General features: G+C 52.1%; 4 protein-coding genes across 4 annotated transcripts; 2 read left to right on the plus strand and 2 right to left on the minus strand.

Moving 5' to 3' along the window:
* Nucleotides 1-769: 769 nt before the first annotated feature.
* On the minus strand, nt 770-2,261 carry GCG54_00010348 (Sterol uptake control protein 2; the record flags this gene model as incomplete). The annotated part of the gene is made up of 2 exons (XM_045410273.1): nt 770-1,996; nt 2,082-2,261. 2 exons carry the CDS (start codon nt 2,259-2,261, stop codon nt 770-772), a joined length of 1,407 nt encoding a protein of 468 aa, XP_045270171.1.
* Nucleotides 2,262-3,576: 1,315 nt separating this feature from the next.
* Nucleotides 3,577-8,079, plus strand: GCG54_00010349 (ABC transporter FUM19; the record flags this gene model as incomplete). Its single annotated transcript, XM_045410274.1, has 4 exons — nt 3,577-6,794; nt 6,856-7,291; nt 7,355-7,383; nt 7,434-8,079. The coding sequence occupies 4 exons, from the start codon at nt 3,577-3,579 to the stop codon at nt 8,077-8,079; spliced, it is 4,329 nt and encodes a 1,442-aa protein (XP_045270172.1).
* A 464-nt stretch (nt 8,080-8,543) lies between these two features.
* Nucleotides 8,544-10,118, minus strand: GCG54_00010350 (Aurachin C monooxygenase/isomerase; the record flags this gene model as incomplete). Its single annotated transcript, XM_045410275.1, has 4 exons — nt 8,544-8,916; nt 8,971-9,346; nt 9,399-10,004; nt 10,109-10,118. 4 exons carry the CDS (start codon nt 10,116-10,118, stop codon nt 8,544-8,546), a joined length of 1,365 nt encoding a protein of 454 aa, XP_045270173.1.
* Nucleotides 10,119-13,126: 3,008 nt separating this feature from the next.
* GCG54_00010351 (Cytochrome P450 monooxygenase FUM15) lies at nt 13,127-15,104 on the plus strand (the record flags this gene model as incomplete). Its single annotated transcript, XM_045410276.1, has 6 exons — nt 13,127-13,321; nt 13,421-13,718; nt 13,774-13,890; nt 13,948-14,373; nt 14,437-14,637; nt 14,698-15,104. 6 exons carry the CDS (start codon nt 13,127-13,129, stop codon nt 15,102-15,104), a joined length of 1,644 nt encoding a protein of 547 aa, XP_045270174.1.
* Nucleotides 15,105-17,058: the final 1,954 nt, after the last annotated feature.

The following is a 17,058-nucleotide window of genomic DNA, read 5'->3' on the forward strand; positions in this document are numbered from 1 at the left end:
GATCCGGCATCCCCCGCCTCCAGGCCACACCCATGACTAGTCCCGACTCCTTCTCAACCTTGAGATCCTAGGCCGCAATGTAACCCATCAGTCGTCCTTCTAAGGTCGTCGGTATAGGATAAACGTTTCCCTTCCTTCCGGCATGTGTGGTGTGGAGGCCTGCGACCACCCGCATGCGTCAAGCGGCACGTGAGCTCCTAACCCTCGTCTGCGCCGTAATTCGCTCTGCCCCCCAACCTGTGCGAAATCTAGAATGCGGCCTGTTCCGGCACGTTGGCTAGAGACTTCTCATTGGGCTTCAAATTCTGCATTCCGAGTCATCGTCGGGAACCAGCATGGCAGCTTGGCCTATCCCGGCTTTGGACGAGAGTTAGTTGTCGGATGAACTTGACCAACGTAGCCCTGGCATGCAAACTTACCTTCCAAGACTGGTTCGAGAAAGCTTCGCCTTTCATGTTGTTCTATCAGCGCGCCGATATCATCGTCTCTTGCGATGCATGACGCGCTAGTTGCAGTGCATGAAGATCTGGCCATGCAACAAGACAGCTCTATGGCCCATTTGAAACAACTCAGCGACCATTGGTTTGATCGCGGCATCCCGATATTGCATCCATGGATAGTGCGTCTAACAGTGCCATAGCTGCCCAGCCGATGATGGAGTTGATTCCAGTATCATGCTTGATATCAAGCCGCTTGTTACTGCAGCTTCTGCCATCCACAGGGGTTGGACTGAAGAATGGAAACAAAGCGTGCTGTACCGTCGCACCACTCAGTCGATGATGTTGTGTACCGACAACACACCGCTATCTGAGGGAGCAGGGCGCTTGATCTGGTCCGCGGGCCATTGGAGCCAGTGGCTGTACTGAGGTTCCAGGACCTGAAACAGACCGCTCATAAGATGCTCCGACCAACCTTGCATGAACCAAAAGTGCTCCAACGTCTGCACGAGAACGTTGAAATGGGCCAGCAATATGATGGGCAGGATGTGCTTCTGCTGGAGGCGCACAACGAAGTCGTCCTCCATGCTGTACAGCCAGCGCATGATGCACTCGAACTTCCCCTGGACCTGGTCGACAGGCTCGGCTAGCGTGCCGAACGTCATCTTGAAGCACTCTTCCAGGGAACTCAGCAGCGTCGTGTACATCTGCCGGTCCTGCTCCGGGGCGGTGGCGACGAGATCGGCGAGCTCCTCGAAACGCTTCTCCCAGTGCACCATCTTGTGCACAGGGGTGGGCATCAGCGGGCAATGCGTCCATGTCTGTTCGAACGTCACGCCATCATCTTTCCACCCTGCTATTATCGTCTGGATGCCCATCGTCTTTACGACGAACTTGACGCCACGAAGTAACGCCCACCAGGGGACCTCGCCTTCTTCCGCCACAATCAGGAGATGTCCCGGGCTCGGCCGCTTCGCAAACGTCGACAGACAGACCAGGACTGTCGTATGGTAGAGTGCCTGGCAGTTGTCCTTGTTCAACTTCGGGATGATGTTGGTCACATCGGGCAGGGCGCTCGTCGAATGGCGCTCCGCCAGCGCCTCGTAGTGGCCGGCGTGGCTTGGGCGCAACCTCGCGAGGTGCTGCGCCGAGATGGCCAGGACCATGTGCAGGACATAATGGTGCTGAAAACCCAGCCGCGGAACGTGTTCTCTCCAGACGCGCGCGTCGCCCAATGTGATGGCCGTGTGGCACATGTAGTGGTGTAGGAGTTCGAGATCGTCCGGGTTCAGGACTTGGGGAATGGAGGGCTCGACGGTCGCGGGCACGGCGGCCGGGGTGATTGGTGTTCGGGCGGATTCAGGCTCGGAGGCTGTCGGCGTCGGGAGTTTCTGGATATCGTCCCAGTTCTTGCGCGGGCGGCCCCGTTTCTTCGGCGTCGGCGTCGGGGGTGATGATGCGGTCGGGGAGTGTGCGGGCGGGTTCGTCAACGGAGGGGCAAAATCGCAATGCATCGAGAACCGGACGCAGTTGCCACATTCTGGCTTGATTTCGTCGCACTAAACACCGGGGAAATAGAGTCAGTCCGGATGTGGGTTAAGCGTAAGGTCGCGGGCTCTTGACGGGTGGTATGCTTGCCTTGACTTTTCTTCTCTTGCAATTCATGCAGCCATTTCGAGATTTCTTATGCGATCTCCTCTTATTCTTGCGACATGTACCACAGCAACAGCCAGCGCCAGCCGCAGCCTTGTGGTTTTGCGCCCTACATGTCGTAGAGTCTGGAGCTGAAGCATGGCCTTGGTCGTCTTTCTCGTCCTTGTCCATCGTTCGCGATCGCGTCCACGCCGGCCGGAGTTCTCGAGCGTACGTATCGATCAGGCTACAGACGTCGAATAGAATTGGTTCAGTGGGACCGAAGTTTCCATCCCGCCTGTACCGGACATGTGACGTCGTCTAGAATCTTCCGATGAGGGCCAGTCACTGGCAATTGGCTTCGCTGATGCATCTTGGGGCGCTTTGAAGAGTACGGGAACACAGGGTCTCTTTGACTTGACCGGACTTCTGCCCCCGCCCGTGGACCTCGGAAGATTTCGTATTTGGTACGAGAAATACGGGACGGCTTTGATTGGAGGAACAGGGGACCAAACGCTCCCCACATTCCGATTCACACCAGGTGGGCGTCCGAGAGCATCGTAAAGTCGAACAGTCCTCGAAGAAGCCAATCATTGATCATGGGGATATAAAATGCCATGTTTGGTTGCCGTGCTCATATGGCACGAGTCGGGGTCAAGCCTCTCGCTTCGGTCGATTGCTCTGTTTTGCTTCTTGTCTGCGCGAGCTTAATATACGGACCTGCCGCCATCTCGACTCCCGAGAGGTTCGCTTCGCCCCAAATCTTGCTCGATTGCTTAGACTCGGCCAAGACATCGCTCGAGATCACGAACATGTCGAATCAGACACTGAAGGTAGCGAACGCTTCGTACAATATGCGGATTATGTCTCTTTCAGTCAACCACGACCATGTCGGCGACGAGGGCAAGGTGTTTTTTCTAGCTTCAATCTCTACAACCTAGCTCATTCCTTCCCCACAAACCCGGCTACTTTTGTTCCAATGAAAATGATTGACTTTTGCTGTCAGTCGGCTTTGGCCCATGCGTTCTCCTGTTCGCTTCAATCACACTCTTCCTCTTCTAGTCTCCTCGATCTGGCTATGAGTCACAGTCTCTTATCCAGAGATGAGCGGTAATCCGGCTCTAAACGAAAGTTCTTTGAGGCGGTGCAGCATTAAGATTGCACGTACCAAACCACCCCCGGCTGTATTTCCACAGGCGTCTGCCGATGTTGCCCATGTCTTGCTTTTGAGTGCTTGCTTGTGCCTCTTCCCCTGGCTAATGCCTCAACCAATAAGGCAGCCTCAACATACCGTAGTAAACATAAAACTGTTAGAGGGTACATCGGCAATCGGTGTATCCCAAAATCTCCCCCCCAGTGTGCTATCCCTTTACGGTATTGGTCAGCGATCCTCCTTTTCAATCAGGAACTTTCGAAGGGGTTGATTGCGACATAAGATGCGGCATATCCCTCCAGCAGTAGGCGCTGTAGTGCGAGGACTCTGGTCTTGGCCCATTGTATGTTGACCATGAACGACCAAGACAATAATTGCAGCAAAGATGTGGCGTTCGGCCTGCGCGCCAACTGCGACGCGCCCGACTTCCCCGTCGTCGAGTACCGATGGATCTTTTGGCTCTCGGTCGCAACTGTGGCAGCCTTCATAGCGGTTGCTGCCCTCCGCGTACTCCGCCTTGTCCGATCCCGGAACCCGTCCGTTGTGCGCGGCGCCGGAATGATGTGGATCGCCAAGCTCGTTGCCGGTGCCGTATTCACCGGGCTGAGACTCGGTCTTCTCGTCGTGGTGCTTCGCCCGCAAAATGGACGTCCCAATGCGGAGCTCGTGGCATCCACAGCCCTCAATTTCACCGCATCCTGTCTGCTACTAGCGCTTTCGCCTCTTGAGCATCTCAAACGATCTCGGCCCTCCATCTTGGCTTGCTCTTTCCTCTTTGTCGCTCTTATTTACGACATTTACAGATGTCCTTCCCTCTGGTCTGCATCAGACCGGCAAAATGACGAACACCTTTCGCTTTCCTTCAAGGTCCTGTTCACGGCTGCAATGGCCGTTGAGGTCTTGTTCTTGGCACTAGAAAGCCTGAAGCGGAGGCGGTGGCTTAAGTGGGACTCGGACGAGCACAGTCCGGAAGAGACGAGCAGCATCTTGAGTCTTGGCCTATATTCATGGCTTAATCCCCTGTTGTGGAAAGGGTACCACAAGCCATTGGTGATGGATGACCTGTTCCCACTTGACGCTTCCATCTCTGTCGCAAAGCTAGACACTCGAACGAGCCTGGAGTCAAGCGGAACCTCTATCTCAGACCTCGTTCAGTGGCTCGCGAGGCCACTGGGCTGGTCAGTTCTATTGCCCATCCTTCCAAGACTGTGTCTGCTTGGATTCACGTTCTGTCAGCCTTTCTTCCTCCAACGCTTACTGCTCTTCTTGTCATCCAACGAAGACAACTCCTCAACCGCCTCCGGACTAGTCGCAGTCGCAGTCTTGACCTACTCGGGCATAGCCATCTCAACCGCCCTGTACTGGTACTACCAAGAACGTTTCCAGTCCCTCCTGCGCGCGTATTTGATATCTGCAATCTACCGGAAAACAGCCGAAATTCAGCACGTAGGCGATGGCGACTCAGCTGCTGTCACACTGATGGGTGCCGATGTCGAGAGAATCTACACTGGCCTCCGCCTTATGCACGAGGTCTGGGCCAATGCCATCCAGATCGGGCTCGCTTCTTGGCTCTTACAACGGCAACTCGGCCTCGCCTTCCTTGCTCCCTTGGTCATTGTTCTCATCTGCTTCTTCATCTCGTTTGCGATATCAAGTCGTGCTGTGCCTTACCAAAGCGCGTGGATGGCCCGCGTGCAGAAACGTATCGCGGCCACCTCAGCCGTTCTCTCTAACATCAAGGATCTGCGTGTCTCTGGAATGCTTCGTTCTGCAGCGGCCCTGGTGCAGAGGGAGAGAGAAGATGAGATTCGCGTGGGAGAGCGCTCGCGCATCCTCATCGCCATCAGTGCAAGTTCGAGCCAACTTCCGCAAGCTATTGCGCCAGCTTTGGCTTTTGCTTTCGGCCCAAAGGTGCTGGACGAAACGCGAGCATTTACAGCGCTCTCCTTCCTGGCGCTGCTGACGGCACCGTTACTAGTCGTACTGCAAAGCTTGCCCATCATAGCTGCTTCTTTCGCATGCCTTCAGAGAATCAAGCTGTTTCTGGCTCGTGAGGCGAGAGTGGATGGGAGGCACATCGTTGACTCAACCGACACTGATGAGAAGACTGGGCATCCGGCTACTGAGGTTAAGAGCAAAGAGGCTTTCATGAGTATTTTCGATGGAAGTTTCGGCTGGACAGAGGACAAGCCCGTCCTCAAAGGCATCAGCGTCTGCGTTCCCCAGTCATCCATCACATTTGTGGTCGGTCCTGTAGCCTCAGGAAAATCCACACTCTGTCGAGCTCTACTTGGCGAGGTGCCCCACGAGAAGGGCACCGTCACCTTGGGATCGAAGAAACTAGCATACTGCGACCAAACACCGTTTCTCTTCAACTCCTCAATCATGGAGAACATCATCGGGTTCTCTCCACTCAACACAGCTCGCTACGCCGACGTCATACAAGCAGCAATGCTGTTGGACGACCTGGCGACCATGCCAGCTGGAGATAGGACCGTCGTGGGCACGAAGGGTGTCTCGCTGAGTGGTGGCCAGCGGCAGCGTATATGTCTCGCAAGAGCACTCTATCATGAAGCAGATATTCTGGTTCTTGATGACGTGTTTCGCGGACTAGATTCATCGACGCAGCACCAAGTTTGCCAGGCCATCTTCGGAAGCAATGGACTTCTGAGGAAGCGGGGAACGACTGTCATTGTTTCTACGCATTCGACACAGTTATTGCCGGTTGCAAATCACATCATTGCGCTTACACAAGAGGGTACTATTCTTGATCAAGGCACATTCATAGACATTGCAGAGGATGAGGAGAGAGCTCGGCGCTCCGGTCTCACGAGTATCTCAGAAGCTATCATAAGCCAATGCAAGAAAGACACGACAGCCGATGAGATGGAAACCTCCCCGTCAAAGGATGCGAGAAAAGCATCGCAGCCTCTGAAGACGGTCGTTGTACCAAGGGCCCAGCCTACCTCAGCAACCATTCCGACCGTCGACTTGGCCGTCTACCGCCACTGGCTTTCCACCATGAAGCCTCTTCCGCTGATTATGTTCGCTATTTTAGTGATTGGTGTTGGTTTCTGTGCCAACTTCCCAACAATCTGGCTCAAGTTCTGGTCGGGAGACTCCACATCTTCCTCGCCTCAGCATACCTTCGCATTCTGGATGGGACTTTATGCACTTATTGGAGCAGGTGGTGTTATTTGCGTCTTCCCAGCTGGTCTTATCATGCTACGTACTGCCGTACGTCTTGCCGGAACGGACCTCCATCATGCCACAGTGGATACAGTCATGAACAGCAGTCTCCAATTTCTAAGCACCACGGATGTTGGCAAGATTCTGAACCTTTTCAGTCAGGATATGAACATTATGGACACGCAACTGCCACGCATGATCAATAATCTCTGCTTCTGTCTCGCTACTGCTGTTGGTCAGGCCGCAGTCATCGCAGTTTCTTCAGCCTGGTTAGCAATCAGTTATCCGTTCTTCGTGTTGTTGCTGTGGGTAGTTCAGAGGATTTATCTTCCCACCTCAAAGCGGCTTCGTATCCTTGATCTCGAGGCAAAGACACCTCTTTAGTAAGACTTCCAAGACTCGGATCCAACTCAAACGATCTGCAATCTAACCTGTATTCCCCAGTACCAACTTCCTAGACACCCTAAACGGTCTGACTACCATCCGAGCTTTCGATTGGTTCCCTCATCAACTAGCCCGCAATAACGCCCTGCTCGATGATTCTCAGCGTCCTTCGTATTTGTTAGCAATGGCACAACAGTGGCTGATGCTCACAATGAACATTCTAGTGGCCGTTGTAGCTGTCCTCCTAGTAGCTCTCGCGACGCAATTGAGATCTGACACGGGCAATGTCGGTGCAGGTCTGGTCACTCTAATCACACTCGGTGGTACGCTGACAACAATTGTGGTCGCGTACACCGGTCTTGAAACGTCTCTTGGCGCAATTGGTCGTCTTAAAGCATTCGGAGAGGAGACTGAGAGGGAAGATTCCGTAGGCGATGATATTATAACTGATGAAGCATGGCCCATGAGCGGGCACGTGGATATACGTAACGTGGACGTAAGCTATAATAGCAGTGATAAGGTCCTGAAAGGTTTGAACATGATTTTTGAACCCGGACAGAAAGTTGCAATATGCGGAAGGACGGGAAGGTAAGCCGTCAAAAGCCCTTTGCCGTGCCATTTTTGCTGATCTCGAACAGCGGTAAATCCTCTATCCTTACACTACTACTACGCCTCATCGACCCCTTGCAAGCGAGCACTACTGCAAATCCGCAGCCTGCCATCATGATTGACGGCGTTCCCCTCAGCACTGTCAACCGTATCACCCTCCGCGAGCGCGTCATTTCAGCTTCACAAGACCCTGTTTTCCTCCCGGAAGGCACAACTTTCCGCGCGAATCTCGACCCAGCCTCCGTTGCAACAAACGAAGAGTGTGCTGCCGTTCTTTGCGATGTCGGTCTCCACACCGCTATCGAAGAACACGGCGGACTTAATGCCGTGATCAGCGGAGTCGAGCTTAGTGCGGGCCAGAAGCAATTATTCAGTGTTGCTCGCGCAGTACTCCGCCGGAGAGTGAGACGTCGAGAAACCGGGGTGGACGGCGGTCTTCTGCTCCTTGACGAGATCACATCGGGAGCGGATACTGAGACGGAGAAGAGAGTTATTCGGATACTGGACTCCGAGTTTGGGGCATATACGGTCATCATGGTCACACATCGGAAGGAGATGGCTATGTCCTGTGATCGGGTGATCATGCTGGATGCTGGGGAGGTGGTCGAGGATGGTGCGCCTCGGGTGTTACTTGCGAAGGAGGACAGCCGGTTCAAAGCCTTGTGGAAATTATGAAGATTGTCTTTTGTTGAAGCCGCCCGGACGTCAATACACTTCGAAATCGTCTACTTAGGCCATGCTGCGAATGACGCCATGGGTATCAGCAGCCAAGGCCTACTACTTTGAACATATTCAGACACGATGAAAATCTTGTTGAACAAGTTCCTAGAGAGGAAGGATTTCCTAAATAAGAACTCAAATTGGCATTTCGCCCAAATAATTCTGTGAACCCTCCTCGGCGAAATCGACCTACATCAGCCGTTCGACTCTTGACATCATTCGCTGCAGTTACCTATCAAAGCTCTAAGGCAATCCCCAGTATGCTTCGCATCGTGCCAGGAAGTCCAGGATAGGCAGATCTCTGCGTTTGCATCACACATCTCCCGGGTATTTGTATATTCTGTCCATGATAATCCTCTAAATCTAATGTAGCTCCTGTTTGTGTGCGAAAACGAAAGCTCAGGGAAGCACTCAAAGCATTAGTTCCCCGCCGAAATGTCGGCCTTGAGAACCTCATGGATGGATTTGTAGCTGCAATTGTAGTCCAGCTTTGACAACCTCTCCTCCATCGTAGCGTTCCGAGCTTGTTTACGAGTATCAAGGAGAATGCGTGTCGCACGTGGTCGCCGAACTTTGTCGATCGTCTGCAGCACTGATGCGATTGCCTCGTGGGACATCCCGGGGCGAAGAAGTTGAAGACCCTCTGCATCTTCCACGGCCAAGTTCGCACCTTGGCCTTGAAGAGGGGTCATGGCGTGAGCAGCATCGCCAATGAGGATGGACCGCCCTCGGTTCCAATTTGGAAGCGGATCCATATCCTGGAGATCCCAGATTTTGAGCTCCGTTGCCACACTGGTAATACCGCATTAGCAGAAGCCTAGTAGCAGCCGATATTTGGCGACGTACCTCATGATCTTAAGGACCTCTTCGGGGAAGTCCTTGTAGACCTCCAACATCTCTTCCTTCTCTCCGTCTGCATACCATGACTCCGCGACATTTGCTCTACTATCAGGCATGAGAAAAAGGCAAGAGAAGTTCCGGTAGTTGTGATGTTGCATTGGATAATGAACGACGACACGGTTGGTATTGTCCCCAGCCAACACGAAGTTCAGGCGGTTGTCGTCCTCTGGCGAAGGCAACCAATCTGATGAGTTACCCAGAACTCGCTTCATATCCTCGATCGAAGCAGCGAGACGAAAAAGGGTCAGCCCAGTCTTCTTTGGTGCGTGGGACTTGTCCCCCGTGATCCGATGGCGTAAAGCCGAGTGGACGCCGTCAGCAACTATGATTGCACAGTTGAGTATTTTGAAATCTTTGGAGATTGAACAACTCACCAACCACCACATTGCCCTGGACAGTGGAGCCGTCTTTCAGGGTGATAGTCGCAGTCTCCGGGTCCAAATCAACCACGGGAGTGTTGAAAAACATCTTCGCGGGCTCGCCACGGACACCCTCTATCTCCCCGGCCGGGGCTGTTGCGAGACGTAAAAGTTCGGCTCTGAAATCAGACCGCTTCATGAGCAACATATCGCCTCCATACCGAGCGTGAAAGTCGATTGGGAAATCATCAAACATCTTGCCGCTCTTGTCAAATGAGCGATACCCCTGGCAACCGACGGCACCAGCGCGATCAGCGCTGAAGCCCACGGTCTTGAGTATTTTCTCGGCATTGGGATAGATGGACAAGCCTTGTCCACCGGTCGCGACGTCTTGGCTGCCACGCTCGTAGACGGTGACATTGTGGTGCTCTCGAAGAGTACTGGCGGCCGCTAATCCTGCTAAGCCGGAGCCGACAATGATGATGCTTAATTTTGGTTGCGCCATGTCAATCGAGACGTGAAGCAGAAGAAAGCAAGCTTTTCGGGGCTTATATGAACGGCTTAAAGAGTTTAGAGAGGGTTGAGCAAGATAAAGAGCGTAATCTATCACTTCATCAAAGACTATGAGGTCTTTCGCAGCTTATATCTGCAACGTGTTGTTGAGACTTTGAGTCCGAGTCTTCGGCTTCGGTGCATAAAAGAACGCCGAAGGTGAACCCACATACAGAGCTCCATCGTGACTACTGCTCAATGACGCTTCGAGTCTCAAGTTGATTCCCTGATTATTTCCTCGTTTACCGGTGGGATGCAGCAACGCACGTACACCAATCCAGAACACTCTGCGACCGGGAGTGCTCTGCCCCTTCAGACGAACACTTTCAGGAGTATGTCATGATTGGTCACCATGGTACTACAACTGCCGGTGGGATTAGTTCACTGATGGGTCAGCGGCCGACTTCGCAGCGATTGATCGTACTGGATCAAGACTCTGGAGAGGGATCCAGGCGATGAAACACAAGGGGTGAGATGCATCAGTCTCCATCAATCGAATACTCTCCGAAAAAGAGCGCTTGGATATTCAAGGTTCCATCCATAGCAGAACGGTAGACTCTGGTCAAATCTTTTGGATTGAACCTCAACAAATCATCTAACATAGAGCCAGACATCCGGCGCATCTTTGACCTGAACACCCCAGAAAAGACAAGATTGTATAACCAAGACGTTGCCTCCTCGACTTTAAGGAAAACCAACAGTTCGAGAAATATTTACTCTCTTGCGTGAGATACGTCGCCCCATGTATATACATGTACTTACTTGTTGGTGGTCTGTTTTCTTTGTGAGCTGGCCTAGGTCTGACAAAGTGTGGCGTAACGCAAAAGCAGGCACCGGCACAATACTTTAATTCTCATGTTGAACGACTCTGAAATTGAGTTGATCCCAAAATAGTCATGAAGTGTGACGGTGAGACTACCCTCGATATCGTGGCTGTCACCTCAACTCCAAAGCCAGGTACTTGGGTTTCCCACGATCATGCTGGTCATGTCTCGTGTCACGCGCGAGTTCAGATGACGGCTAATATCAGTAATCACAGCCAGCGCCATCTGCAGCCTCCCTAAGTCTATTTACCCATGGTGTAGGGGGTATGTGAGACATTGCCGGGCGCCTGGACACAAGCATACAAGATTTCAAATGAGCAAGGCCATGGCATCTTTTCTCGTGTAACACCTTCGCAGGTCATGATGAGCCGTGATCCCCGACAGCCTGCAGATAGAAGAAACCCTCCGTAGGGTCTGAATTGCGCGCCCTGATTCTGGAACTCTTCTCATCAAACCAACCCTTGAAACCGCGTCATTACTCATCTAAGCCACCATAGATTTGCTTCGCGACAACAGAAAAGAAAAGCGTCTCGTCTTTGAGAAGTCTTCAGCTATTCTAAACTCCGCTCAGCATCTCCTTACCAACACTTGGCGGCTGCAAGAACTGCAAAAATCTGACCCAATCACAGCAAGGGTTTCAGCCACTTAATATCCCTAGGCGATTCTCGGGAATCGACGTCGCTCCCAGCTCCTGGGAAAAGATCTCTGTACGATCGATCGCCGCCTCACACCCAATTCTCCCCTATCCCCGCTCACCGACTGGATCAGAGACATTGGCCGCGGCCCCCGGGGGATCACGATACATCGGAAATCATCGCTCAGATCTCGCGGACAGTTCTCAAGTACCGTGCGAGGGGTAAATAACTTAGCAGACGCAACCGCCCAAGTGGCCATTTCACTAGGTCAACCTGCAACTTTGATGTCGTACAAGGGGAAATACATCCACCAATAAGCTTGTATGAGGGTGATTCCGGATGCTCCACGACATGCTGATGCAAAGTGATTGATGGCGACGATGATCTTGCGCGTGCGCCTGTCTAGCGAATTGCATAGGAACTGTCGTCGATGCAGCGTGTACCCGTCTCTGGTCGCATCGGCGGCCGCAGAGACGGTGAAGCACAGAGAGCCTTTCGCAAGGTCTTCCCGACTTGTTACGCCAGCGTCAATAGTCTTCTCTTGTCTCTTTTCATGCAATCTGGGACTCCGGACCTATCAGCCCTGCTTCTTGTCTGGCCTGCAGGACGCATCAGACGGCAATTTCTCGTGTCTCAGTAGAGAGAGGCGTACGAGGAGGCGAGTTGGAGTCGCTGGGAGGGTTGTTCCAAAGAACTGGGCCTGTGTAACGTCGCGGCAGCATCCGCTTTGCTGGTTAACACTCGGAATGGTTACCGGCGGCGTTCTTTTCTTGATTATGCCGCCTGCGATTCTGCAGCCGCCCAACGGTGAGGGGGATAATTGTCAGCCGGACGCTTTCAAAGACCCGGAGCACCGAGGACAACGAGGCCGCCATCGTCCCCGCGCGTATCCGTCTTTTCGCTCTTTCAGGCTTGGACACCTACCCCGTTCTGGAGACAGTCGTTGATCGCTGGTGACGGAGATTGGACAGGGATCAGCCTCATGTTTGTCATTGCTTCCGATCCCAACTCCACCCTCCTCGTGGGTGTCACGCCGCCGTCAGGGGTAATTCAGCAGTTTGTGTTCCCATGAAGCCAGATCCAGTGGCCATGCGAGAGACTTTTGCCAGGGGAAGTTATGAGAAGATCCTCGTGTGACGACGAGAATAGATTGCAAGTTGATCTTGCGGTGAGTCCATGCCGGGATGTATTTCTTCCCCATCCTGAGCTTTTATGTTGGGGGCGCTCGGTGTGTGACGAAATGTTTGCTTGCCTGGAAGAATTTGTTGGTCGACACATGGTTCAAGATCCTTGGTGGGATCTGTGATAATGCAGTTTGGGGGAGGCTTTGCATACTCGATGTTTATGAAATCTCCGCTCTGCCGCTGGGCCCCCTCCTTTTGGGGTGTGGGAGGACGGCACATGGATGGGCTTGACGGCCAAAAGAACATAAGGGAATTCGAAAAAGTGTTGTGAAAGGGCCGTGGGAGCTTTTCTACAAAAGCCTGATGGCGCCCATTGACTTGTACAACAGAGGAAGAGGAAACCTCTGAAATTTCCATCTGACCTACCAAACAAGTCCCCTCGACTCAATTACACTCACTCTTTACCTTTATTCCCCTCTGGCACTCTGTCCCACGACTTTCTACCCTGCGTAGTATTTCTTCTGCCCTAATATTTTATTGCCTTTCTTCGTCTTGCATGGGCGCTTTGGACATTTGTTTGTCATTGCAGACATAATCGCTGTTGTAGCATGGCTGCAAGGCTCTGTGTGGGAGCGTCGCTCCTCATCACCGCTCTTACCTGGAGATATCACCATGTCGACTTCTTCACAGCCGTTGTACTATTTATTGCGTCTCTCGCGATGCAGTGCTTTGTGGTCGTAGGCTATCGGGTTTTCATTTATCCTTACTGGGTGTCGCCCATGCGCCATCTTCCAACTCCTGAGGTACGTCCTGATGAATAGTTTACCACAGAGCTTCATTCTTCCGAAGTTGAACTCCATTGAAACTACATGGGAATTGCCGCTGACGAATGAAACTAACAGGGGGGACACTTCTTCATCGGACAAATGCTCAACCAGATCAAAACTCCTGGTCCCGCCGATATCTTTATTTCCTGGATGCGCAGGTGGCCCGATGCCCCTTTCGTGCGGTATCTTACTATTGGCAACACGGAGACGCTCATGGTCAACAGCCTTGCGGCTTTCAAGGAGGTGCAACAGACGAAGGCTTACTCGTTTCGAAAGTCCCAGCTCGCAGGCAGGATGTTCTCGCCCATCACCGGCCATGGACTCATGTTCTCGGAGGGCGATGACAGGAAGAGGCAGCGGACACAGCTTTCCAGTGAGTCTTCAAGCCTAATGTAGGACGTACATGTTTGCTAAAAGCATCATCACAGAAGCATTCTCGAACCAAAATACCCGAAGAATGCTCCCCATATTCCAGAACAAGGCTCGCTTGCTCTGCGAAGCCATCAGCCACGAGTTGGGAGGTGAAGACCGCAAGTTGGTTGACGGTAGCTAATCCCTTTGCGTTACCCCTTGCTGAGTGAAGCAAGCTGACCGTGCCAAAGTCGAACGCTTCCTTCGAAAGGCCACGCTCGATGTCTTCGTCATCGGCTCCATCGGCTGCGACCTCGAGAGCATCTCGCTTCCAGAGGCGCATTTCTACGACGTGTACGAGCGCATCATACGCCAGCCCGCCTTTGGACACATCATCACCTTTATCGACGGCCACATTCCGGTCCGCTCGTGGTTGCCACTGAAGAGCAACAAGATGTGGCTCAACGACGTGGCTCTCATTAGGACCATGCTGCTGAACTGCGTTGGCAACCGCACCATGGAGATGATGCGGGAGAAGCGCGGATTGGACGGCGAGAAGAGATCAGAGCGAAGGGACATCCTGACTTTCGTTATGGAAGATTGTCAATTTGAGGAGGGAGAGAGGCTGTGGACTGATGAAGAGCTCTTGGAGTACATGCTCAACTTCATCGCTGGAGGTAAGCCATTATGGACTCAGCGCCATCGCTTTGATCCAAGAAGACATCTGACACTATCAACAGGCCATGAAACAACAGGCTCAACCCTCATGTGGGTTGCATACGTTCTTGCTACGAATCCCGGAGTCCAGGCGCGCCTCAAATCGGAAGTTAACGAGCTCTGCGCTGGCAAGCCGCGGGACTGGGATCCTACCTATGAGGAGATCGAGCATCTTTCATACCTCAACAACTTCCTCCGTGAGACTCTACGATACTACTCACCAGGTGCGCTTCAACCCCTTCGTCAGTTTATTACAGGTTTTGCTAACAACTATGATCTTCCAGGCATCTTCCTCCCCCGCGAAGCCGCAGAAGACGTCACAGTCTGTGGCGTCTTTGTCCCAAAGGGCACTCAGGTCACCCTTTGTCCAGCCGTCGCACACTTCAACACCACCTTCTGGGGCCCAGACGCGCACATCTATGATCCCGACCGCTGGTCTGACGGTCGTGCCGCTAAGGACTCCTACGCTATGGAGGCTTTCCTCCAGGGCCCTTCTGGATGCATCGCGAAGAATATGGCGCTGCTTAACATCAAGTCCGTCATCATCGCCCTCGTCCGCAACTTTACGTTCTCGCCGCGGCCTGGATACGATGGTACAATCGAGTTGGCGAACCCGAATTTCACGCTGCGTCCTAAAGATACGCTGAGAGTCGTAATTGAACGGGACGAGACTATGATTACTAGTATATAAGGGTTCGGTTTCGTGCTCGTCGATATATGGGCTGCCTGTCGGAGAGAGTACAAAGATGGTGGGTTTGCAGCAGGGCAACTGCTAGACTCAAGAACATATAGTTGACGTGCAGACGGAGTGTGTCGTATATAGGCGTTAATGACAATGGAGTATATGTTCGATATGGTCACTGGGCCCACGAGTTGATAGATTTGATCACACACTGCCGAGACTATGTCGCGATTGGTATGTGCGGTGATACTGTAGCCCCTCGGTGCGTGTCGGGATCTATCTTCCCTAGAGATTTGCTCCGTGTGACTTCCTTTCATGAATCCATCACGAGGGACTCGTTGCAGTACTTATGTTTTCACAGGAACTTTGAGTAATGTATTGTGCAAACATAACCATCATGAAATCTCCGCCCATCTGGTTAACCTTCATATAGTCACTCAGTCGGTTCCTATGTCTAGCCAAAATCCAGTAATCACCTGCTGTAGCGGGACAAATTTGCCAACCCTTCGTGGAGGACATCGGTCAAGGTGATGAATAAGCTCTCAGAGCCCCACAGGTTCGTGAGGGTGCCTTGCCACTCGCGCGCATGTCTGTTTCTAGGAATAATAGGAAGGGGGTTTAGATTCTTGCTCAATCCACAGATTCTAGTTAAATGAGTATATTGACCATCGGCACTTTGTTGTGAAAAAAAAAAAAAAAAAAAAAAAAAAAAAAAGGCAGGTTGTCTCACAGCTGAAAGCATCTGGTACATGTTTTCCCAGCTCATAGTTAAGGTGGCACGGGCGGCTAAAGGACTGTCTAAAAGGATGATCAAGCATTGACTCTATGTAAAGGCAGACAGAGTCTCAAGTGAATTGGGTGAGTAGCATTATTGAATAAGCTCCATCGGTTTGAAGTATACCTTGTATGGTTCTTAGAAATGAGCTTTTAAGGTTGCTAAATTCGCGCATGCTTGGCATGCCAAAGACCAGAGCTGAAACTGGCACTTTGCATCCAAGCACTTAATATCTGCCCTTAATTATTTTTGATGGTCACTACTTTCTGCCGCAAACTTTCTCGCCCCAGGTTTGAAATGCGCGCCGCTCGTTGTCGTCGCAACCAGACTGGAGGCAGGGCTTCATTTTCTTTGTATTCAGTGGAAGTTGACAGACGGTTATAGTGATGGAAACAGGTGCTGGTGTACAAGTGAAGTGGTATTGGTGTAAGGGGTCGGCTTGTAGGACTCGAAAAAGAAGGAGCTTAGCAGACAAACGGATGCGTAAGAACGTAAGTAGCAAATGAAATAGCGGTAGCTTAATCGAGCAGTAGCACTTTGTGGTGACTTGGGATATGGTGTGATTGGGGGCGCTGCTTCTGCCAGCATGGCAAGGCGGCTCGAACCCACCTTCATATACCCCATACCCATAGGTTAGCCATAGAGGTGACCCTGTGGCCCCTCATATATATCCTTATCACAATCATACGGCACTCAACAAGGCGCGCACGCAACTGGTAATATGATATACGAAGGTATAAATTGAGAGTTAGAAGGGAAATCAGGTCGCCGCGGCGGTTGCTTCTTCCTTGCACTGGGAACACTTCTGTGAGGGATGAAGCTTTCCATTATTCAAGCCCTAGCTGTAACGCCACAAGACAGGCGACAGCCATGTGCACACCACGACGTACAGCGCGCCGAGCATGATGATCACAAAACTCCGGTCATGGGAAAAGGATATGTTGTTACCATTGGTTCCGTTGCCTGCAGATCACGCCATTAGAGAACAAGAACAGATGGTTACGGGAGAGACGACAAGGGCGAAGGAGAGACGAAAAGGCTACTCAGAAAGCCAATAATGAAGCAGGATTCAAATCCCAACACATGAACCAGTCAGAGGTGTCCTAGGGGTGGGATAAGCCGCTTAATGCAGTTTAACCAAGATCGATAACCATAGCAATAACAAGGGACGACGACAGGCCGCAAAGT

This window comes from Colletotrichum gloeosporioides (assembly GCF_011800055.1).
Source record: "Colletotrichum gloeosporioides strain Lc1 chromosome Unknown consensus_8, whole genome shotgun sequence".
NCBI classification, from domain to species: domain Eukaryota; kingdom Fungi; phylum Ascomycota; class Sordariomycetes; order Glomerellales; family Glomerellaceae; genus Colletotrichum; species Colletotrichum gloeosporioides.